This window comes from Chiloscyllium plagiosum, unplaced genomic scaffold (assembly GCF_037043375.1).
Source record: "Chiloscyllium plagiosum isolate Xiang-an unplaced genomic scaffold, Cpla_swu_hap1 HiC_scaffold_35, whole genome shotgun sequence".
Taxonomy (NCBI): Eukaryota; Metazoa; Chordata; class Chondrichthyes; order Orectolobiformes; family Hemiscylliidae; genus Chiloscyllium; species Chiloscyllium plagiosum.
The window spans coordinates 64,636,047-64,660,315 of record NW_028270173.1 but is presented as its reverse complement, the minus strand read 5'-3'; the positions used below and the strand labels follow the sequence as shown (position 1 = coordinate 64,660,315).

The 24,269-nt window shown below is 45.2% G+C and overlaps 2 protein-coding genes across 3 annotated transcripts in view; one reads left to right on the top strand and one right to left on the bottom strand.

Annotated features, from left to right (window-relative positions):
* LOC122541208 (antigen peptide transporter 2-like) overlaps window positions 1-14,378 on the bottom strand; it is a 31,520-nt gene extending 17,142 nt beyond the window's left edge. For both annotated transcript variants that reach the window (XM_087979755.1, XM_087979756.1), the window contains exons 1-4: window positions 13,814-14,378; window positions 9,030-9,144; window positions 4,909-5,039; window positions 4,177-4,382 (exon numbers count right to left, since the gene is read on the bottom strand). In XM_087979755.1, coding sequence (XP_087835881.1) covers window positions 4,177-4,382; window positions 4,909-5,039; window positions 9,030-9,144; window positions 13,814-14,363 — 1,002 coding nt within the window. In that variant the 5' untranslated portion in view covers window positions 14,364-14,378. The remainder of the gene's footprint in view (window positions 1-4,176; window positions 4,383-4,908; window positions 5,040-9,029; window positions 9,145-13,813) is intronic.
* Window positions 14,379-20,675: 6,297 nt separating this feature from the next.
* The window catches only part of LOC122541209 (ABC-type oligopeptide transporter ABCB9-like), a 31,909-nt gene continuing 28,315 nt past the window's right edge, over window positions 20,676-24,269 (top strand). The window contains 1 exon segment of the mRNA XM_087979758.1: window positions 20,676-20,917. Coding sequence (XP_087835884.1) covers window positions 20,813-20,917 — 105 coding nt within the window. The 5' untranslated portion in view covers window positions 20,676-20,812.

Here is a 24,269-nt window from a genome sequence, read left to right as displayed (position 1 = left end):
ACAAGTCTCAACCAGAGTGGGTAGAGGAGATGTGGATAGGTAGATAGATGTGTTGAATTTCAACTTCTAGAAGGTGTTTGACAGGTACCTCACAAAAGACTAAGTCCTAAGTTGTCATGGATGCAGTATTGGTGTGTACAGAGAATTGGCTCATGGGCAAAAAATATTGATTGGGGATAAGGAGATCTTTTTCAAGTTGGTGACCAGTGGTTCCACAGGGATCAGTGCTGGGACTACACTGTTTACATCAAAATGACTTGAAGGAAGGAAGTGAAGCCAAATTTGCAGATGACATAAAAATAATTGGAAAGGCAGATGGTGAGACAGATAATGATACATTAAGTAAGTGGGCAACAAGTTGGCATATGGAATATAACATGGGAAAGTGCAAAGTTGGGCATTTCAGAAAGGAGAACAAAGGAACAGAGTGTTGTTCAAATGAGCAAAAAGCTGCAGAAAGCTGCAACACAAAGGGACTTGGGGAACTTGCACACAAACTCAGAAAGCTAGCGCAGAGGTGCAGCAGGCAATCAGGAAGGTTAATGAAATGTTGGCCCTTATTTCGAAAGGGTTGGAGTGTGAGAATAGGGAAGTCTTACTGCAACTATACAAGGTGCTGGTGAAACCACATCTGGAGCACTGTACCATGAGCAGTTATGGTCCCATTATTTAAGGGAAGATTCATTTTCTTGGAGGCAGTTTACGAGGATGATCCCTCATACGGAGGGATTGTCTCATCCGCAAAGGCTAAACAGGTTGGAACTCTACTCACTGGAGTTTAGAAGAATAAGAGGTGATCTCACCGAAAATATAGGATTCTAGGTTTGAGAGGATGTTTCCCCTCTAACGCCGGAGGGAGAAGTCTCAGAATATAAAGGTCACCAATTTAAGACTGAGATGAGGAGGAGTTTCTTCTCTGAACGTATTGAGAGGCTTTGGAAGTGCTTCCTGCAGAAAGCTGTGGGGGCACAGTCCTGGTGTCCATTTAAAGCTGAGAGAGATTCTTGATCAGTCGAGGAAACCAGGACTATTGGGAAGAGGCAAGGAAGTGGACATCGGGAATGTCAGACCAGTCATGAGCCTACTGAATGGCTGAGCAGGCTTGAGGGGCTGAATGGCCTATTCCTGTTCCTATTCCTTATGGTCTTACACAATGGGCAAAGTGGCCTCCTTTTCTCCCCCACACATAGTCTGCGATTCAACCTTAGTAAAGGGGCCATACAGCTCATCAAAGCTGCTGCAGCATTCAGTGTGATCATGATTGATATATTCAGTGCTAATCTCGTGCACTACCCCTGTATCCCGTGGTGTCTTTCATCTGTAGAAATCCAACAATCTCTCTCTTAAGCATACTCAGTGACTGAGCCTCCATCATCCTCTGCGATGCAGAATTCCAAAGATTTATAACAGTCTGAGTGAAGCATTTTTTCCTCATCTCATTCCGAAATAGATTGCATTCCCTAGGTCTCCACTACACCTACTCCCCTCCCACCTCTGGAAAAATATCTATCCTGTATTTTCCCTGTCAATCCCTTAAAGAACTTTGTTTCAATGAGATCACCTCTCATTCTGAACTCCAGAGAATAAAGACCCAGACCAAATAACCTGTCTTCAGCAGACAATCCCTCCCTCCCAGGAATCAGTCTGGATAAACCTGTGTTAAAGTCTATAGTGTGTATCTCCTTCCTCAAATAAGGACAGCAAAATTGCACAATATTCAAGGTCTGTTCTCAACGAGGCTCTAGATAATTGTACTAAGATAGCTTTACTCCTGTAATCAAATCCCCTGGCTGCAGAGGAGAAAATTCCACATGCCTTCTGAGTTGCTTGTGTAACTGTCTATTAACTTTCACTGTGTGGTGAACAATGCCACACACTTAAGTCCCTTGGAAATTCAATACGTCCTAGCCTCTCAATATGATAAAAGGTGACACAGACGATGAAAAGCATAGATAGAGTGGATAGCCAGAGACTTATTCCCAGAATGTGTATCACAAGGGGGCACAATGTTGGAGGAAGGTTTAGGGGAGGTGTCAGAGGTAGGTTAAATGAAGGGTATGTAGGTTAGTCTGATCTTAGAGGTAGGATAATATGGCAGCACAACATCGCGGGCTAAAGGGCCTGTACCGTGTTGCACTGTTCCATGTTCTATCTAATACATTTTACAATTTCCATTCTTCCCATTAAAGTGGAAAATCTCACAGGGATTTCTTCACCGTATTCCATTTGCTGGGGTTATGCCCAGTCACTCAGCCTCCCCAAACCCCTTTTGAAGCATCCTTGCATCCTCCTTATAACTCACACTACTACACTGTTCTGTGGCAACGTCAAAGTCGGAAATATATATATCGACTCCCCAAATCAAAATCATTGATGTCGTCATATTGACAGCGTTGTAGAATATAGGGGTGAGAGGAAGTATGTGTGGAACATAAATACCAACACAGATCTGTTGGACTGAATGACCTGTTTACAGAAACACAGGAAATAGAAGCCGAGTAGGCCATTCAGCCCATTATGCCTGCTGTACCATTCAATATGATTGATTTTTGACCTTGATACCGTTTTGCTGCACTATCCCCATAATTGTCATGTTTCAGATTTTGAACTCTACCTACTTTTATCTTGAACATACTCACTCCTGGCCAGCCCTACAGAGGGACTGACAAAGAGTTGCAATGGCTGCTGTAAATACGGATTTACAATAAGATGCCGCTCTGGGATTGTATGAGAGAAATCCAATTCAAAGTCAAGCAGCACGAACAGCAAGCTGGTGAGACAAAGGGTTCAGGTTCCTCCAGCTCAGTCTGGTCTCAGGGACAGAATACTGCAATGGACCGTCATGTAAATAGTCCAGGAGAAAGTGGGGACTGCAGATGCTGAAGATTAGAGTCGAGAGTGTGGTGCTGGAAAAGCACAGCAGGTCAGGTAGCGTCCGAGGAGAAGGAAAATCAACGTTTCAAGCAAAAGCCCTTCATCAGGTCATGCAAATAGCGTTTGGCAACTGCAGGGAACTATCAGTGATGTCAGGGTTGGACACATACATAGACAACCTCTCCCTTTGGAGGCACTCTGTCAGGATCAAGGATGACTTTCTGATTCTAGCATTCTGGAGGCAGTGAAGAATTTCCTCACCTTTATACTGACACACGTATACTCAGAGTGATATCAGCAGAGACGTTTCAGATGAAACTCGATGGAGGAAAACATGAAGTGACACAGTTTGAGAAAGAAAATATACTCAATATGGTTTCTTAAAAAAAAAGTTAAAAGGGAGTACTTAGACCTTAAGTTCCAGGTACTGAGTAAAAGTGGAGACAATTGATTAAGATTTATTCATTATATCAATCTCCATGGGAGGACAATGTAATGAGAATCAGAAAACGTTTACGGTCCAGGTAGAGATCACTCAGTCCATCAGATCTACACTGGCTCTTGGAGCGTTTTGACTTAGTGCCAATCTCCCGCCTTTTCTCTGTAACAGGCACGTTGTCTCTACCTAAATACCCCTCCAATGCCCTCCTGAATGCCTCAGTTGAACCTACCTCCACCGCATTTCCAGGCTGGACATTCCAGACCCTAACCATTCACTAGATGAAAATGTTTTTCTCTTGCCTCACATTTATTTCATTTGCAAATCACATTAAAACTGCATCCACTGGATCCAGGTCTGTTGACAAATGTGAACAGTTTCTCCCTACCAACTCTGTTCAGACCCCTCATGGGCTTTTGAAAACTTCTGTCATCTCTGCTTAGCCACCTTCTCTCCATGGAGAACAGTCCCGACTTCATCACTCTATCCTTATAGCTGAAACGTCTCAATTCTGGAACTACTCTCATTTACCTCTTCTGGACTCTCTCCAACATGTTAACATCTTTCCTATAACATGGTGTGCGGATTTGTACATACTATCCCAGCTTTGGCCTAATCAGTGTCTTGTATAAGTTCATCATTAATATCCTGCTCTTGTACTCTGTGCCTTTATGAATGAAGTCGGAAATAGTGGTTGCTTTATTAACAGCTCTCCCTGCCTGTCCTGCTACATTTAATTGACTTGCATATCTAAGTTTCTGTCCTACTCTACCCCCTTTAGACTTTGTTTTACACTGTCTCTCCACATTTTTAATAACAAAGTGGTTCACTACAGTCTGTTGTACTGCTGGCTGCGTACTCACCATGTGATACTTATTATACAGCTTCTGAAGGACTATGGTGAGAGGAGACTCTATAAATATCAGCAAGGTGAGCTGCCATGAGAGGGAGACCATGAAGAAGAGGATGCCAACTGTCTTCACCAAGCTTCGCAGGAAGATATTCACATTGGCTGCAATGGAGCGACTCATGAGGGCAGTGTCAGTGGAGAGGCGTGAGGTGATATCACCTGTGGAATAAACAGAACAGACAAACTAATGTCTATTAAATAAGGACAGTTATCACAATACAACAGCAAAACAGGAGCGATACTAACCACCATTTAGAGCCAATTCATTACAGTCATATGATTGTTTGTAATGAACGCACTGTCATACCAGCCTGGTATGGTGATTTCCCAGCTCAGCCGGGCAGTCTCTTGACAGCACCTGGTGGTCTCTCGGCCTGGCATAGCCTCAACATGGACTTCCTGCCTCGGTGATTCCAGAGTGGTTTCCCACCCTTGTGAGCCTCAAGGTGAAGCCCAATGCAGTCTGGAGTCTAGGTGCCAGGGTGGACTGGGTTGGAAGTACTGTTGTTCTGAACTTTTTAGGTTCTCTATTTTCTAATGTATTCTCACAATATGTAACGCTGGACTTTTTAATTTCATTATTTTTCTCGCTTTTCTTTCCCTAAGAACTTGTACCGAAGAATCTATGCCTAGGTATCTTGTAACAGTAGCTGGAGGAAATACAGCTGTTTAGTGCTGTCCTTACCAGACCGAGTTATTTCAAAGAAGCCGATTTCCTGCTGTACCAGGGAAGAGAAGAGCAGTTTTCGAACCCGTTTGTTCAGTCTGTACATTGTGAACATGAAGAGGCCTCCCCGGAGACCGGCTGAAATGGAGCTGGAAAAGAACAATTCCTTCAGTCAGAAAGGACTGGAGGTTAATGGAGTGGGAGTGTGTGTACTGGACTCTGCAGTCCCTCCCTCTCTCTCTCTCTCTGTGGGAGATGTGGAACTGCTGAATTAGAGGTTCCCATCTGAACACAGGCACAGTTTGTTCAATATGAACAGAGTGCAGGAATCGACCATTCAGTCCCTCCAGCCCAGTAACATCATGACTGATCTGATTCTAACTTCAAACCCATGTTCCTACCTCCACCTCTCCCAATTTACCTTTCACCCCTTTGTTTAACTTGCCCACCTATGCCTTAAAAATATACAAGGAAATGGGTCTAGTTCAGTTTATCAAACCTGATCAATAAGGACAAGTTGGGCCAAAGGTCTGTTTTCATACTGTATGTCTCTATAAATCAGCTTCCACCAGCTTTTCAGATCAAAAGTCGCAAACACTCACAATCCTTTGAGACAAAAACTTTGCCTTGACTCTTTTAGTTTTAAAATGAATCGGGGCTTATTTTTAAACAGTGACCCCTAGTTCGAGGTTCTCCCACAAGAGAAAACATACCTATATCAACTTAAGACCCTTCAGGACCAAATTTGTTTCAATCAAGTCACTTCTTACTCCAGTGGATACAGGCCTAGTCTTTCTGACATTTCCACACAAGACAACTCGCCCATTCCACATATTAGTCCAGTAAACATTAACTGAACAATCTCCAACTCCTTTACATCTTTCCTTCAGTGGGGTAACCAATCCCATCCACAATGCTGCAGACGTGGTTCTCACCAGCACCCTGTGTAACTGAAACATGACCTGCCTAATATTCAATTCCTTTTGCAATAAATATTAACATTCTATTACTTTGCCTAATGACATACTGTACCTACGTATTAACCTTTCACCATTCATTTACTAGTGCACCCAGATCCTGCTGCATCGCAGAGCTCTGCAACCTATCATCATTTAGGTATTAAATTTCTTTTTATTCTCTCTGCCAAAGTCACTTTGGAAGGAGTAACAGGATTAATGAGTACTGGGTGAATGGTAAGATTCTTGGTAGTGTAGATGAGCAGAGGGATCTTGATGTCCATGTAAATAGATCCCTGAAAGTTGCCACCCAGGTTGATAGGGTTGTGAAGAAGGCACACGGTGTGTTAGCTTTTGTTGGTAGAGGGATTGAGTTTCAGAGCCACGAGGTCATGCTGCAGCTGTACAAAACTCTGGTGCAGCCGCACCTAAAGTATTGCATACAGTTCTGGTCACTGCATCGTAGGAAGGACGTGGAAGCTTTGGAAAGGGTGCAGAGGAGATTTACCAGGATGTTGCCTGGTATGGAGGGAAGGTCTTATGAGGAAAGCTTGATGGACTTGAGGCTGTTTTTGTTACAGAGAAGAAGGTTAAGAGGTGACTTAATAGAGACATATAAGCTAATCAGGGGGTTAGATCTGACACTTGGACTATTTCACCGAGTCCAGAAATGATCGGAACCTCCACAGAAGGAGGTAAGTGCCTGGTGCTGCTGATTCCTGTTGTCCTAGTCCTGCAGTGGCATACTCCATGGGCTGCATTGACCTTTTCACCCAACATGCACTGAGCAGCTCCCCCTCAGGAGCAGCCATGGTGGGATGTATAAACGGGGGGGAAAAAAAATGTGGTTTCATTCACTGTGCCTGCGCAATGGCGAATTGAAAATGAAATCAACTTGTTGGTGTTGTGTTGCATTTCCAGTTGGCTAGCTTTGGTCAAAGATTTCGCTGGCCTTCAACATCTAATTTGTATGTCACAAAATCATATAATCTTTGCAGGAGACCATTCAGCCCATTGTGCACTCCTCTGTTGTACTACCTACTGTTAATGTCCTGCCTTTACCACATATCCCTGCACACCATTTCTTTCCAACTAACCACCCAATGCCACTCTTAATGGCTCAATTGAACCTGCCTCCACTGTGTTTCCAGGCAGTGCGTTCTATATCTTAACTACTCGCTGTGTGAAAACACTTTTCCTCAAATCACCCTCGCTTTGTTGGCACATTGATACAAATCTATGCCCTCTCGGTCCTTTTAAGTTTATGAGCAGAAACATCTGCATCCAGTCCAGCCCACTCATGTTTTGGAAACCTCTACCAAATCTCCCCTCAGCCTTCTCCTCTCCATAGAGAGCAGTCCCAACTTCTTCAATCTATCGTTACAAGAGAAGTGTCTCATCACTGGAACCATTCTTGTAAATCGATTCTGCATGAATCTAATGATTGTTACAGATGAAAAAGTGAAAGTTTACCTGCATTTGCCATGCACCAACACACTCAGCAGCGTGGTTAACTCTGTCAATATGTCATACAATCGCTTTGCTAATTTATGTAACAGGGTATCAGGTACCAGTGAAGCTGCACCAGAAAAGGTGGAGAGGAATGATCAGATAAGCTCTTCTGTAGATAATGTAGTGGGTTATTCTGCCCTTCAAGCCTGCTTCCCTCTTCGTCCTTGGTTTCTGCCAATACCTTTGATCCCTTTAGCTTTAAGAACTGTATGTAATTCTCTGAAAAGTTTTGACCTCATCTGCTTTCTGTGGCAGAGAATTCCACAAGCTCACCACTCTCTGGGTGAAGACATTTCTCTTCATCGAAGTCCAAAATGGCCCACCCTGTATCCTTAGACTGTGACGTCTGGTTCTGGACTGCCCGGTCATCAGAAACACCCTCTCCAGTTCTGTTGCTTTCACCCTCGTCCAGTTCTGTTAAATGTTTTTAAAGATTTTGAGAAGATTCCTGCTCATTTTTCTCAACTCCAGTAAATATACTTCTAACTGATCCAGTCTCGATTCATACGTCAGCCCTGCCATCTCAGTCTAATTAACCTTTGTTTCACTCCCTCCATTGCCGGAACATTCTTCCTCAGATAAGGATACTGAAACGACACATAATACTGCAGGAGAGGCCCCACCAAGGCCTTACATAACTACAGCAAGATACGTGAACACGCTTGACCCATTCCTCTGAAAGTTCACTGCAATTCAAAAACTAAGACGACGACTTGGGACTGGCTTCTGGTTTATTGTCTGAGCTACGCGAAGTAGGTCTGTGAATCACCTCTTTCTGATCCAGTGAGCAGTGTTGGAAAGTATTTGTGTGGATTCCTGGTGGGGACTGAGTTTGACAGCAATGTCTTTCATATTTAACTGTCAGTAGGCCGCTGTTAAACTTGTGTAAGTCCCACCTCAGTTGGAGTAGGGTGCCCTGTTCTGGTAAGAATGTGACCGTGTTGGAGATTACAGAAAACATTCACAAAAATGGTTCCAGGGATGAGGAACTTCTGTTATGAAAATAGATAATACAGGTCAGGGCTATTTTCTTCAGAGCAAAGAAGGCCGAGAGGAGATATGATAAAGGTTCTTAAAAATCATGAGGGGCCTGGTCAGTGTGAATGGAGAGAAAACTGTTCCCAATTGTGAAAGCATTGTGAACGCAAGGTCACAGATTTCAAGTAATTGCGAAAAGACGCAAAGGTGATATGAAAGGAAAGCTTTCTCATGCAATGAGTGGTTAGGGTCCGAGAGGCTGGTTTAATCCAGACATTCACACACGAATTACACTATTATCTGAGAAGAATGACGTTCAGAGTACAGGCGGGGAGGCAAGGCAATCCCACAAGACACGTTTTTTCATTTGAGGTGTCAATACGGACACAATGGGTCAAATGGCCTCGATCTAACCTGGAAAGGATTCTGTGAAGTGGAAGCAATGCTCTCCTGCCAATATCATTGGACTAGTAATACAGACACCCATGTTCATGCTCCAAATCCTTTTGCACTAACCAATCACCACACAGTAATCCTTTCCTAACTCCAATCTAACGCACACCCCTGATACCAGCACGTTCCAGAATCCCCATTCAGACTTGACCTTATCCCATCCTATCGATACAGGGACACTCTCTCTCTCTCTGGTGGGGTGTCAGTGATGAGCAGCCACCTCCATCACTGACGGCTTACCTTCCCATGGAGCTGATGAACATGTAGAATATGGCGATGAGGAATGCTCGATGGTCAAAGTCAGATTTCAGTAAATCAATCACCTTCCCTGCATAGTAAGGCATGAAGACCTCACCTGAAATCAAATACACATCGATACAACATGAATCAGGGGATGGGTGAGGGTGCAGGGGGACGGCTTAGAGAGATGGAGTGAGACAGCGGGTGACTGGTCAGAGGAATACAGACAAAGTGGGGGGCTGCGTCAGAGGGATAGAGGGAAAGACAGAGAGGGGCAGGTCAGAAACAGTGGGGATGTGGGCGGGTCAGAGAGATACTGAGGAAGAGAAAGGGGGTAATGGATCAGAGAGATAGTGGGGAAGAGAGAGGGGGTAATGGGACAGAGAGATAGTGGGGAAGAGAGATAGTGGGGAAGAGAGAGGGGGTAATGGGTCAGAGAGATAGTGGGGAAGAGAGAGGGGGTAATGGGTCAGACAGATAGTGGGGAAGTGAGAGGGGGTAACGGGTCAGAGAGATACTGAGGAAGAGAGAGGGGGATGGGTCAGAGAGATAATGAGGAAGAGAGAGGGGGATGGGTCAGAGAGCTAGTGAGGAAGAGAGAGGGGGATGGGTCAGAGAGATAGTGAGGAAGAGAGAGGGGGATGGGTCAGAGAGATAGTGGGGAAGAGAGAGGGGGATGGGTCAGAGAGATAGTGGGGAAGAGAGAAGGGGATGGGTCAGAGACATAGTGGGGAAGAGAGAGGGGGTTATGGGTCAGAGAGATAGTGAGGAAGAGAGAGAGGGATGGGTCAGAGAGATAGTGAGGAAGAGAGAGAGGGATGGGTCAGGGAGATAGTGAGGAAGAGAGAGAGGGATGGGTCAGAGAGATAGTGAGGAAGAGCGAGGGGGTTAAGGTGATACAGAGATAATGTGAAATACTGATCCCATGTACCCCACTCACTCTGGTTCCCGAAACACTTTTTTTACTCTGGGATCCACTCCTGAGTCTCCTTACACAGGGCAAGTCCCACCACCTTTGTTCCAAACCCCCTCTCACTCAGCAGCCGACCCCCTTTCGTCAGGTTCCTGGATAACACTCCCACCAGATCCTACTCAATGGCCTCCCAATTCACTCTTGTCACTCCAAATTCACCCCTCCTTCCTGTTTGGCATTTCCTCCTCCATCCTTCATCCCCCTCCCTCAATCACGGGGATCAGATTCCTCCACCCGTCTCCACGACTCCCTCCCTCCACGTAAGAATAGTATCGAGACATCAGTGAACAGCATAGAAACAGACCCTTTGGTCCAAGCAGTCCATGCCAACCATAATCTGAAACTAAAATAGTCCCACCTACATATGCTTGGCCTCTATCCCTCCAAACATTTCTTATTCATGCACCAATCTAAATTTTTTTTAAAAATGTTGTAGGTGTACCTGCATCCATCACTTCCTCTAGAAGTTCATTCGACATTCAAACCATTCTCTGTGGAAAAGAATTGTCCCTCATGTCTATTTTAACCTTGAAATCCCCTACCCTACGAAAAAAAGACACCTGCCATTCACATTATCGATACCCCTCATTATTTTATAAAGCTCTAAAAGATCACCTCTCAACATCCTATGCTCCAGTAAAAAGGTCCCAGACTACCCAGCCTGACCTTTATTAACTCAAATCTTCCACAACATCCTGGAAAATCTCTTCCGAATCCATTCTAACTTAATACTGTGCTTCCTGTATCAGGGAGACCAGAAATGGACAGAGTACTGCAGAACAGGCCTCGCCAATGTCCTGTATAAACTCAACATAACATCCCATCTCTTAAACTGAAATGTCTGAGCAATGAAGGCAAGCGAAGGCAAGCGTGCTAATGTCTTCATACCTATCCACATGTGACACAAACTTCAAAGAATTATGTACTTGAACTCTTTGGTCTCTGTGTTCTACAATAAGGGCTTTTGCCCGAAACGTCGATTTTCCTGCTCCTCGGATGTGCCTGACGTGCTGTGCTTTTCCAGCACTACTCTAATGTTGACACTGATCTCTAGCATCTGCAGTCCTCACTTTTTCCTAACACTATCCAAGGCCCTAATTCTAACTGTATAAGCCCTGCCCCTGTGTGTTTTACCAAAATGCAGTAACTCACGTTTATCCAAATTAAACTCCATCTGCCACTCCTCAGCCCACTAACCAATTTATCGAGATCTCTATAATCTCAAAGTTAAAAATCACACAACACCAGGTTATAGTCCAACAGGTTTAATTGGTGATTGTCACCTGATGAAGGAGCGTCGCTCCGAAAGCTAGTGTGCTTCCAATTAAACCTGTTGGACTATAACCTGGTGTTGTGTGATTTTTAACTTTGTACACCCCAGCCCAACACCGGCATCTCCGAATCATGTCTATAATCTCAGGCAGCCTCCTCTCTGTCCACTACACCATCTTGGTGTCACCTGCAAACTTACTAACCATGCTTTCTATACTCTCATCTAAATCATTTAAATAAATGACAAACAAAAGTGGACCCAGCACCTATTCCTATGGAATGTCACTGGTCACAGACCTCCAGATCTGTCTCCAATTGGCAAGCTCACCCTGAATCCCATGTCATTTAACTTTACTCATTAGTCTACCATGTGGAACCTTGTCAAAGGCTTGACTTATGTCCAAGTAAACAAAGTCTACCACTCTGCCCTCATCAATCTTTTTATTCATTTTATCCTCCTCAAACAAAGGAACAATATTGGATATTCTCCAGTCCTCTTGGTCCTCTCCTTTGACTAAAGAAGAAAAAGATTTACAGCCCTGGAACAGGCCCTTCGACTCTCTAAGCCTGTATTGATTCAAATCCACTGTCCAAACCTATCTCCCAATTCCTAAGCATTTGTATCTCTTTGCTCCCCACCTACTGCTCAGACGCACCTTAAATGAATCTACCGTGCCTGCCTCTACTACCTCTGCTGGCAACATGCTCCAGGCATCTACCACCCTCCGTGTAAAGTACTTTCTACGTGTATCCCCCTTAAACTTTTCACCTCTCACCTTGAAAGCGTGACCTCTCGTTATTGAATCCTTCACCGTGGGAAAAAGCTTGTCTCCATCCACCCTGTCTATACCCTTCATGGTTTTGTAAACCTCAATCAGGTCCCCCCATAATCTCCTTTTTCTTAATGAAAATAAACCTAACCTACTCAACCTCTCTTCATAGCTAGCACCTTCCATACCAGGCAACATCTTCGTAAATCTGCTCTGCACCCTTTCCAAAGCATCCACATCCTTTTGGTAATGTGGCGAGAGGATAAGAATTCGTACAAGGTCCCAGCAATTTCCTCAGCTACCTCACTCAGCATTCTTGGATTGATTCCATCAAGCCCTGTGAATTTGTCGACCTTAACGCTTTTCAAAACACCCAACACCTCTTGTATCGACACGCCCCAGAATACCCGACTGAGACTCACCATCCACCACATCCTTCTCCCTTGTGAATACCAATGAAAATATTTGTTAAGGACCTCACCCACTTTCCTTTGACCATGAGTGGTCCTACACTTTCCCTCGCTATTGTCGTGCTCCCTTAACCCTGTTTGCCAAAGGCATTTCATGGCCTCTTTTAGCCCTCCCAATTCATTGCTTGAGCTCTTTCTTGCTATCTTTGTATTCTTCGAGGGCTCTGTCTGTCATCAGTTTCCTAAACCTTACATGTTTCTCCTTTTTCTTTTTGACTAAGCTCTCAATTTCTCTGGTCATCCAAGTTTCCTCAATCTTGTCATTGTTATCCTTCACTTTCACAGGAACATGCTAGTCCTGAACTCTAGTCAACTGGCCTTTACACGATTCCTACATGCCCGATGTGGATTTACCCTCAAACAGTGATCTCAATCTGCACGACCTGGGATTCTGCCTAATATAGTGGAAGATAACCTCCCCCCCCGTTTATTATTTTCACCCAAGCCTACTTTTATCCTTATGTAAAAGTAACTTAAAGCTTCCAAAACTTGCACTCACCCCTCAATCTGGATCCCTCCTCACACCACCCCCACCCCCAACTCTAGATCAGCTCACTCCTGTTGTCAATGCATGCTGCATAAACTCCGTCCCCTCAATTCAGATCATCTCCCTGTCCCCTCAATATGGGTCCCCTCACTACTCTCAATCCAGATCCCTGCACGATCCACAGTGCTGGACCCCTTACCCTATCCCCATCCTGGATCACCCTCATTTCTCCCACTCCTCCTCCCTCTGTCAATCCACAACTTCCCCTCTCCCCGTGTCCCCCCATCCCTGTCACTCCCCTCCCCTAACCCCAGTGTCCCCCTCCACTCCACCGCACCCCGGGTCACAAACCCCCAGATCCCCAGCTGCCCCCTCCCCGCCATCTCCCCCAGCCCCCACCCCGGGTCACAAACCCCCAGATCCCCCTCCCCCAGCCCGGGGTCACTCTTCCCCGCCCCCTCCCCCCAGGGTTACTCCCCTAGCCCCCTCCCCCGTCACTCCCCCAGCCCCGACCCCGGGTCACTCCTCCCTCCCCCGGGGTCACTCCCCCCTCTCCCCGGGGTCACTCCCCCCTCCCCCCGGGGTCACACCCCCAGCCCCCGGGGTCACTCCCCCAGCCCCCGGGGTCACTCCCCCCTCCCCCCGGGGTCACTCCCCCAGTCCCCTCCCCCGTCACTCCCCCAGCCCCGACCCCGGGTCACTCCCCCCTCCCCCCGGGGTCACTCCCCCCTCCCCCCGGGGTCACTCCCCCCTCCCCCCGGGGTCACTCCCCCAGTCCCCTCCCCCGGTCACTCCCCCCGGGGCGGACTCACCGATCACGGCCAGGGTGAGGAAGGTGAACGCCCCGCTCAGGGGGACCAGGTCGGGCCGGGACAGGGCGAGGAGGCGGCGCCTGATACTGCGCTGTGTCCCCGGGAGGGAGCCGCGGGCCCGGGCCCGGAGCAGCGCCGCCGCCGCCGCCTCCAGGAGGGCGAGGGCCAGGCCCGAGGCGGCGTGAGGGAGGAGGAGGGCGGCCAGGGAGCGGGGCGCCAGGCCCAGGCTCAGCCCCAGCCCCAGCCCCAGCCCCAGGGCCCGGGCCCGGGCCGGCAGCAGGAGGCGGTACAGAGCCGGGGAGAGGCCGCAGCAGGCGGTGTACAGCAGCAGCGGGCGGTGCAGGCCGCCCAGGCTCCGGCTCAGGGCCAGGCAGAGAGCCAGGGCCGAGAGGGTCGGCCCCGGCCCCGGCCCCGCCAGCAGCGAGAGCCCCAGCTGCAGGAGAGGGGGCAGGGCGGACAGGAGCAGGCGCTGGGGCAGGGGCCGGCCCGGGCCCGGGCCCGGGGCTGGGGCCGGGGCCGGGGGAGAGAGCGCTGCTCCCGGGGACTCCATGGGCAGCAGCTGCAGACACAGACACAACAGTGTCCCCCAAAAGTTTCACTTTCACTCCCAGAGACAGAGAGAGGGAGGGAGCCGCCCCGGAATAAAATCATCATCAAATAAAGATCAGTAACATAAATCAAACCATTAATATCAATAACAAATATCATCAAATAAAGATCAGTAACATAAATCAAACCATTAATATCAATAACAAATATCGAATAAAGATCAGTAACATAAATCAAACCATTAATATCAATAACAAATATCGAATAAAGATCAGTAACATAAATCAAACCATTAATATCAATAACAAATATCAAATAAAGATCAGTAACATAAATCAAACCATTAATATCAATAACAAATATCATCAAATAAAGATCAGTAACATAAATCAAACCATTAATATCAATAACAAATATCAAATAAAGATCAGTAACATAAATCAATCCATTAATATCAATAACAAATATCATCAAATAAAGATCAGTAACATAAATCAAACCATTAATATCAATAACAAATATCATCAAATAAAGATCAGTAACATAAATCAAACCATTAATATCAATAACAAATATCAAATAAAGATCAGTAACATAAATCAAACCATTAATATCAATAACAAATATCATCAAATAAAGATCAGTAACATAAATCAAACCATTAATATCAATAACAAATATCAAATAAAGATCAGTAACATAAATCAATCCATTAATATCAATAACAAATATCATCAAATAAAGATCAGTAACATAAATCAAACCATTAATATCAATAACAAATATCAAATAAAGATCATTAACAAATCAATATCAATAATAAATATCAAATTAATATCAATAATGTGGAGATGCTGGTGTTAGACTGGGAAGGAGAAAGTTAAAATTCATACATCAGTAACATAAATCAAACCATTAATATTAATAACAAATATCATCAAATAAAGATCAGTAATATAAATCAAACCATTAATATCAATAACAAATATCATCAAATAAAGATCAGTAACATAAATAAAATCATGTTTATATCAATAACAAACCACCAAATAAAGATCAATGACTTAAATATCAATGATGTGGAGGTGCTGGTGTTGGACTAGGGTGGACAACGTTAAAACTCATATAAATACCAGGTTATAGCCCAACAGGTTTATTTCAAAGTGCTAACCAGAACAGAATCCCCACAGTGGGGAAACAGGCCCTTCACTCCCAACAAGTCCACACCGAACCTCCAAAGACCAACCCATCCAGACCCATACCCCCTACAATATAACTCTACTTTTTTCCCATGGTTATTGCATCTCTCCTACACATCCCTGAACACCACGGGCAATTTCCCATGGCCAATTAACCTAACCTGCACATCTTTGGATTGTGGGAGGAAACCAGAGCACCCTGAGGAAACCCACACAGACACGGGTCCCAGGTCCTTGGCACTATGAGGCAGCAGTGCTAATCACTGTGCCACCCCTTCTTCATCAGGTAGCTAGTGGGGCAGGATCATAAGACACAATGTATAGCTAAAAATCATAGTGTCATGCAACCGAAATGATAAATTGAACAAATCTAGATTGCTATTAAGTCTTTCACCTTTTAGAATGGGTTGCAAGTTTCAGTTCATTACTATGTAAATCCCAGAACTTCTTTTAAATCACACTCTCAAGATAACTTAAGGTTTTATAAAGAAAGGTGACATCTCAGCTCAGAAAATGCATTGAAGGTGTGAGGTTAGAGTCTGTCTTCCCAATATTAAGTTAGACCGATTCTATTTCCAAAGTAAGAATTTGTAAAATATTACATGGATTGCCTGCCTGCAGATTGTGTGCTTTTTGAGCAAAATAGAATGTATCTGCAAATATAATTCTGCAAATGCAAATTCAAACCATAGACTGAAATGTGTGTGCACGTGCATGAGAGAGAGAGTGTGAGTGTGTGTGTGAATGTGAGTGCACATGACAGAGTGTGTGTTTGCGTTTGTGCATGCTTGGTAAAGTGTGTGTATGTGAGTGTGATGGAGTGTAAGTCTGTGAGAGGGTGTGTACTTGTGTGTGAGTGTTGGGGATGTATGTGTGTGGGTATGAGAGAGAGCATGTACATGAGAGAGGTTCTGCGCTAGTATGTGAGTATGTAAGTATGTGTGCTTGTGTGTGAGAGAGTATAGTGCAGTGGGGTCACATGTAGCGTGACATGAACCCAAGGTCCAGGTTGGGGCCATCCTCATGAACTTGGCTGTCAGCCTCTGCTCGGCTACTCTGCATTGTTGTATATCCAGAAGTCTGCCTTGGAAATGGTCATCCAAAGATCCGAGGCTGAATGTCCCTGAACACTGGTGTTCCCCAGCTGGGAGGGGATTGTTGCACGGTGTCCATTTATCTGTTGTCATAGCCTCTGCTCAGTCTCGACAATGCGCCATGCCTCGGGGCATCCTTGCCTGCTCCGTATGAGATAGACAAGTTGGCTGAGTCACATGAGTACCTGTTGCGTACAAGGTGAGTGGTGTCCCCACGTGTAATGGTGGTGTCTACACTCTGACACATCTTGCAGTGGTTGCTATGACAGGGTTGTGTGGTGTTGTGGTCGATGGTGTCCTGAAGGCTGGGCAGTTTGCTGCAAACAATGGTCTCTTTAAGGTTTGCCAATTGTGTAAAGGTGAGAAGTAGAGGTGTAGGGAAGTTATTGGCAAGGTGATCATCCTCATCAATAAATAAATATCAACACCATTAATATCAATAACAATTATCATCAAATGAAAAGAACAAAATTATCAAATAAAGATCATTGACAGAAATAAAATCAAATTAATATCAATAGCACATATCAAATTAATATCAATAACATAAAAGCATATTAATGTCAATAATAACAAATATAATCAAATTAATATCAATAACAAATATCAATAATAAATTAATATCAAAGAAAACAGGACAAACTATACCTCTGAAAGACATACTGTTGTTACAATTGAATGTTTTCAAGAAGGAAATAGATGGGTGGGCGGCACGGTGGCACAGTGGTTAGCACTGCTGCCTCACAGCGCCAGAGACCTGGGTTCAATTCCCGCCTCAGGCGACTGACTGTGTGGAGTTTGCACGTTCTCCCTGTGTCTGCCTGTGTCTGCGTGGGTTTCCTCCGGGTGCTCTGGTTTCCTCCCACAGTCCAAAGATGTGCAGGTCAGGTGAATTGGCCATGCTAAATTGCCCGTAGTGTTAGGTAAGGGGTAAATGTAGGGGTATGGGTGGGTTGCGCTTCGGCAGGGCGGTGTGGACTTGTTGGGCTGAAGGGCCTGTTTCCACACTGTAAGTAATCTAATCATAATTCTTAGGATTAAACCAATCAAAGGTTATGGGGGAGAAAGGAACAGAGGACTGAGTCAGATAATCAGCCATTATCATATTAAATGGATAGGAGGCTAAGAGGCTGAAAGGCCTATTCCTGCTCTATTTTCTCCGTTTCTATGTCACACTTCAATGCTGCTACCAGGCCACTCTGCTCCCACCTCATGTTGAAAATGTGTTGCTGGAAAAGCGCAGCAGGTCAGGCAGCATCCAAGGAACAGGAGAATCGACGTTTTGGGCATAAGCCATTCTTCAGGAATGCCCGAAACGTCGATTCTCCTGTTCCTTGGATGCTGCCTGACCTGCTGCGCTTTTCCAGCAACACATTTTCAGCTCTGATCTCCAGCATCTGCAGCCCTCACTTTCTCTCCCACCTCATGTTACCGAACAGGGTGCAATTCCAGCCTCTACGGAGTGGTTCGTGTGTGGAATGAACTTCCTGAGGAAGTGGTAGATGTGGGTATAGTTACAACGTTTAAAATACATTTGGATAAGTACATGAATAGGAACGGTTTGGAGGGATATGGACCAGGAGCAGGCAGGTGGGACTAGTTTAGTTTGTGATTATACTCGGCATGGACTGGTAGGACCGAAGGGAATGTTTCCATGCTGTCTGACTCCTGAAGCATCTTTTAAAGATAAAAAATCTGTTTCCAAAAAGTATATCACTCACTTTTGGCTTCTTTGGGACAACAGAATGGCTCAGTAGTGAGCACTGCTGCCTCACAGCACCAGGAACCCAGGTTCCAGGTTTGAGGGATGCTATTCAGAGGGTTGGTGTGGACTTAATGGGCTGAATACCATGCCTCCACACTGTAGATGTTCTATGATCAAAATATAAATATCAATAAAATGATCAATAACATAAACATTAAATCAATAACAAATAGCATATGAATATCAATAACATAGACATTAATAATCAGCCTAAGAATATTTTTTAATCATCTCTCCTAGTCAGAGGGGTCCCGCCCTTTCACATAATATATTTCTCCCATCTGAACGAACTAACCTTTCCTGCACACTGTCATTCCTTCACCCTCACTCAGGATACCTCCTCACCCTCTTTTCTGCTCCTGCAGCAACACTTAGAGCTGTGTCAACCATTTTCGTCCCACTCAATCTCTCCCTTCGCCACATTGCTGAAGAAAACAGCTCTCAAAGGGTGAAACCATAAGATGGTGTTTTCGGGAGTGAGGGTTGGGGAAGGGGTTGGATTCTCAGTCTGTCTGAGGAGAGAATCCTTGAGCTCACAGGTCATGACTGCTCTGAACACCCAATTGACCATAGACTGAGATCAGACAAATTCTTTGATTGAACAAGGGCACTCGCCTCTGACTGGCCATAGTTCCCCTTGACTCCCCCTAAACAGTATTCCCCTTTAGAGTTTGAGACATGGGTATTTGGTTGGTGCACATTCAATATGTTTGCCATCTGTGCTCTAGGCATATGCTAAAGTGTATCAATGACATAGCTGTCCGATACAGCAAGATATCTGCATCCTTGAATGATTACTGCTCTCAACTATGACAGACTGCTGACTTTCTGTTTCCACTAAAAGGCAAGCAGGACATGTAAACATCCAGAGAAGCCAAAAGTGAGTGAGTGCTAAGGGAGCAAACTAAGAGCTTGGAATTGCACCCTGTTCTGTTACACGAGGTGGGATCAGATTGGCCTGGCAGCAGCATTGAAGTGTTACGTGGAAACAGAGCCTCCTGCCCCATTCAATTGGGTGGCACGGTACTCAGTGATTAGCACTGCTGCCTCACGGCACCAAAGACCCGGGTTATATTCCAGCCTTGGGCGACTTTCTGTGTGACGATTGCACATTCTCCTTGTGTCTGTGTGGGTTTCCTCCGGGTGCTCCAGTTTCCTCCCACAATCCAAAGATGTGCTGGTTAGGGTGAATTGGCCATGCTAAATTGCCCATAGTGTTCAGGGATGTGTAGGCTGGGTGCATTCATCAGGGGTAAATATAGGGGGGAATGGGTCTGGGTGGGTTACTCTTCAGAGGGTCGGTGTGGACTTGTTGGGCCAAAGGGCATGTTTCCACACTGTAGGGATTCTAATTCTAATTCTAATATGGTCGTGGCTGATCATCGAACTCAGTCCCCTGTTCCTGCTTCCTCCCTCGTATCCTTTGATCTGTTTAACCCTAAGAGCTATGTCTAACTCCTTCTTGAAAACATTGAATTGTGAAGAGAGTATGGCTTTAAGAGGTATATTTGTCCTTTGTTAATGAAAGGTTGAGAGAGAGGCACAGAACAGTCTGCTCTAAAACCTGTAAACAGCTTGTGAGGCCTTGGGTTACTTTGAAAGCTGGAACAATACAAGCAACCTGGCTGGGTGGGGTCAGGCTCTGAACCAGGACTTTTTTTTAACTTGTAGCCTTCGGTAGCAGTAGCTGGGGTCTTGCAGTTGCATGTGGAAGCCCTTATTCCTCTCTCAATTACAGCTAAAAGCTGGGCACCCTCTTCCTGCTGTTCCAATTACATGTGAGAAAAATCTATAGTACTGAATTGTTTGCCAAGGCTGCACCATATTGGAAGTTAATTAATAGTGGTTAATATATATTGTGTTAACCATTTTGGTAGAGTTTCAGGTAAGCCAATTATTTTATTTTCATTTCATCTGTATTTGAATTATAGTGGATGAATAAAGCATGATTTGTTTCAAGCCCCTGGTAGTTTGACCAATCGTATTGCTTTTAGAACACACACCTTACATTAAGCTTTAAAATAAGAAAAAGTTAGGGTGTAGACTGTCTTCTTAATATATTTTGCAGGGGATTGGTCAGCTCCATAACAATATTTTGGTCCTCAAATGCTTTCTGTGACAGGGAATTTAATGGGCTCTCCGCACTCTGGGTAAGATATTTCTTCTCATCTGTCCTAACTGGCCGATCCCACATTCGTAAACTGTGACCCCAAAGTGCAGCATTGAAGTGCTGAACTGTATTAAAGGTGAGTCTGAGTTGCGCCTTGTTGGTGTGGTATGACTGGTCCTTTACACATGCCGATCCCCATGAACGGAGGGTGCCGGCAGTCTCTGCCTACGCCGAGATGTTGGGGAATGATGCCCTAAACAGGGTTACCCAGGGAAGATCCGGATGAACCTGCAGCCAACAGACAGCCATTCACACTTTCAAGTCAGGAATTGTGGCGTATACTTTCTCACGTGGATCAGGGAGAACTGCAAAATGTATTTAATTGAGGTGAGCTGGGCTGGTTATGCGTGTAAATAAGACCCTCACCACTCACTAATGATGTCCTCACCTCATTATTAAAACCATAAGCCGAGAAATTGGGCTATTTTTCTTGACGTCAAGCGTTTTATCTTTTGAATCTTTATTTGTTTGCAAATCTCTTGCCATTGCCCACCTCATTTTCGATGCTGTAATAATTTAGCCCCCCCCCCCCCCCCCATTCTATGTGATTCCATGCCCTGTCCCCACCCTTGGGGATTTTCCACACAGCCTCCCGCTGAGAAACATTCCCTGGAATTCCCCAGGGAATTGTTAAACTGCTTTCACTTTCCCTCCTCACTTCTCCGTCTCTCTGCCCTTTCTCCACATTCACACCCCAACACAGCCGGAATAGCTCCCCCCCCCCCCCCCACAGGCTGTTCTCTGACCCTGCTCCAGCTGTTGCCGGGTAGGTGAGATTGGGACAGGCTCCTTTCTGGGACTCTATCCTCGGCCTGGTTTACAAAGTCAGAGAATGGTAGCTGAGAAAGAGAGACTTGCATTCCTATAGCGCCCAATGCCATCTCAGGCCACCTCAAGATGTTTAACAATGTAAGAAGTATTGCTAAAGTTGTAACAAGGCAAGAGAGAAGTTAAAAGTGCCTGTGTGTCTCACACACACAAAAAAAATTGAAAGTTTCTGTAGCTTTGGTCAGTTTTAGTTGCTGTTGTGCTCTCCGTAATTAGTCTGAACCTCCCTTTTCGTGGGGCCCTGTATTACAAATGACTTCCGTTATTGAGTCTGTTCGCCAGTGGAACATAATACAGCACTTAATTAAATATTCATTCTTAAGGACAGGAAATGTTCAATGTCACCCCCCCCCCCCCCCCCAACATGTGAACACGTTGGTAAACATGAGTTCGGCTAAGTCGGCAATTGGTGACCCCCTATTTATTTAGTAGGGGAAGAGAAATTCAAGAAAACTTGAGTATAATGATATTCTGCCTTAAGTTATATCACAAGCAGAAAGAAACAAACAGAACGAGAGAGAGAATAGAATAATAGGTGCATACATGTAAAGGGACATCGGAAGAGTGACTCTATTAAAATGAATTCACGTTTTAGAAATTGTACCCTATTAGAACCTAGAGAGAAAGCTATTCGGGCATGAGTTACAAAAAACATCAATCCCACTCAGACGGACTGAGAGAGCTGTGATATGAACAGTAAACCTCCCCCCAGTTTTTGTCTGTCAGTGAGTGGGGTCTTCTATCTCTTGGGTCTGATCACTGTGTGTGTGTGTGTGTGAGAGAGAGAGAGGGTTGCTGGGTGTCAGTAAGGCGAACTCTGACGCTGGCACCTGCAGTGAGTGTCTCTCCCTGACATTGAGGAGGTTAATGCTGATATTTTGATCGCGTTTGACTCAGTGTCTCTCTCTCTCTCTCTCTGTGTCTGCTCTGCCCACACTCCCTTGTACCACATTCCACCACCCCAATAGGGATTTTTCTGACAGCCTGGAATTCCCCCGTGTTGAACTGGTTTTACTTTCCCTTCACCGTTTTTGCACATTCGCGGTCCACCAGAGCCCGGAGGGTTCACTCCACCCGCAGACTGCTGTTGCTGGGGACATTACATTGGAAAAGGCTCCTTTGTGGGTCTCTGTCCTCAGCCTGGTTCACAATGTCAGACGGTGGCAGCTGAGAAAGACACACTTGTATTCCTATAGTGCCCTTCACCACCTCAGCACAACTGAAAGATATAACGTTGAGACAACAAGTGTAACGTTTTAATGTCAGGAACAGACCAGCCTGTTGTATATTTATTTTTGCAATGTTGATTTGGAGATAAATCAAAATTGGATAGGGCAACAGAGAGACCCCTTACTCTTCTTAACTGATGGTTTGTGATATTTTCACTCATATGAGATATTGGGGGAATCCTTGGTTTAACTTGTCAAACTCAGAACAGTGATATATTTCCAAGACAGGATGGTGAGTGGCTTGCAGATGGAGGTGTTCCCACAGATCTGCTGCCCTTATCCTTTGAGATGTAAGTGGTTGTGGGTTTGGAAGGTGCTATCTAATGATATTTGGTGAGTTTCTGTATCTTGTAGATGGTACATACTGCTGCTACTGAGTGTTGGTGATGGAGAGAGTGGTTATGGTGCCAGTCAAGTGGTGTTCCAGATGGTGTCAAGGTGTTGGAGATCCACCATCCAGACAAGTGGCAAGAATTTCATCACATTCCTGACTTATGGATGGGCTTTAGGGAGTCAGGAGGTGATTTGCTCTGTCCATTTTCTTCAGATGGCTTGTCGAGTTCAGTTTCTGGTCAATGGTAGTCCTCAGGATATTGATAGTGAGGGACTCAGTGATGGTAATACCATTGAATTTCAAGCGATATGGTTCGATTCTCTTTTGTCAGATATGGTCATTGCTTAGTATTTACGTGGTGAGATTGTTATTTATCATTTATCAGGCCATATCTACATAATATTCAGGTGTTGCTGAATATGGACACAAGCTGCTTCAGTATCTGAGGAGTTGTGAATGTGCAATGTTCAGCACCAATCATCGGAGAACATTCCCACATCTGACCTTCTGACGGAGGGAAAGTTATTGATGAAGCAGCTGAAGACATTACCTTCCTTTTGAGATCCTTACAATCAGTCTGCTCTTGCTTTCTCGTTATTTAGAAAATATTGCTATCTGTCTCAGATCCAAAGTGGATAACCTCACATTTGTTGTCAAGTAGGAAACACAGCTTCCAAGATGTGCACAGCAAGCTCCCACAAACAGCAAGGTGATAATACTACCCTGGTAACTGCAGTTTATGTGATACTGGTTGAGGGATGACTGTTGGCCGGAGCACTGAGGAACTACTCTGCTGCTCCCCTTATGATTTAAACCCATTCAGTCCGAGTAATGTGCAGATGAGACGGTCAACATCCACACTTTAGCATTTTAAACAATAAAAGGTGTAAGTGTACACATTATTCTGTTTGTAAAGAAATTGTCTTGATGATGCTGCTTAGTTTAAGGTCACAATTATGACTTAAGAGGCAGCAGGGTGGCTCAGTGGTTAGCACTGCTGCCTCACAGCACTAGGGACCTGGGTTTGATTCCCACCTTGGGTGACTGTGTGGAATTTGCACATTCTCCCCGTGATTGTGCAGGTTTCCTCTGGGTGTTCTAGTTTCCTCCGACAATCCAAAAAAGATGTGCAGGTCAGGTGACTTGGCCATGCTAAATTGCCCACAGTGTAAGGTGCATTAATCAGGGGTAAATATAGGGTAGGGGAATGAGGCTGGGTGGGTTACTCTTCAGAGGGTTGGTGTGGATTTGTTGGGCCAAATGGCCTGTTTCCTCACTGTAGGTAACA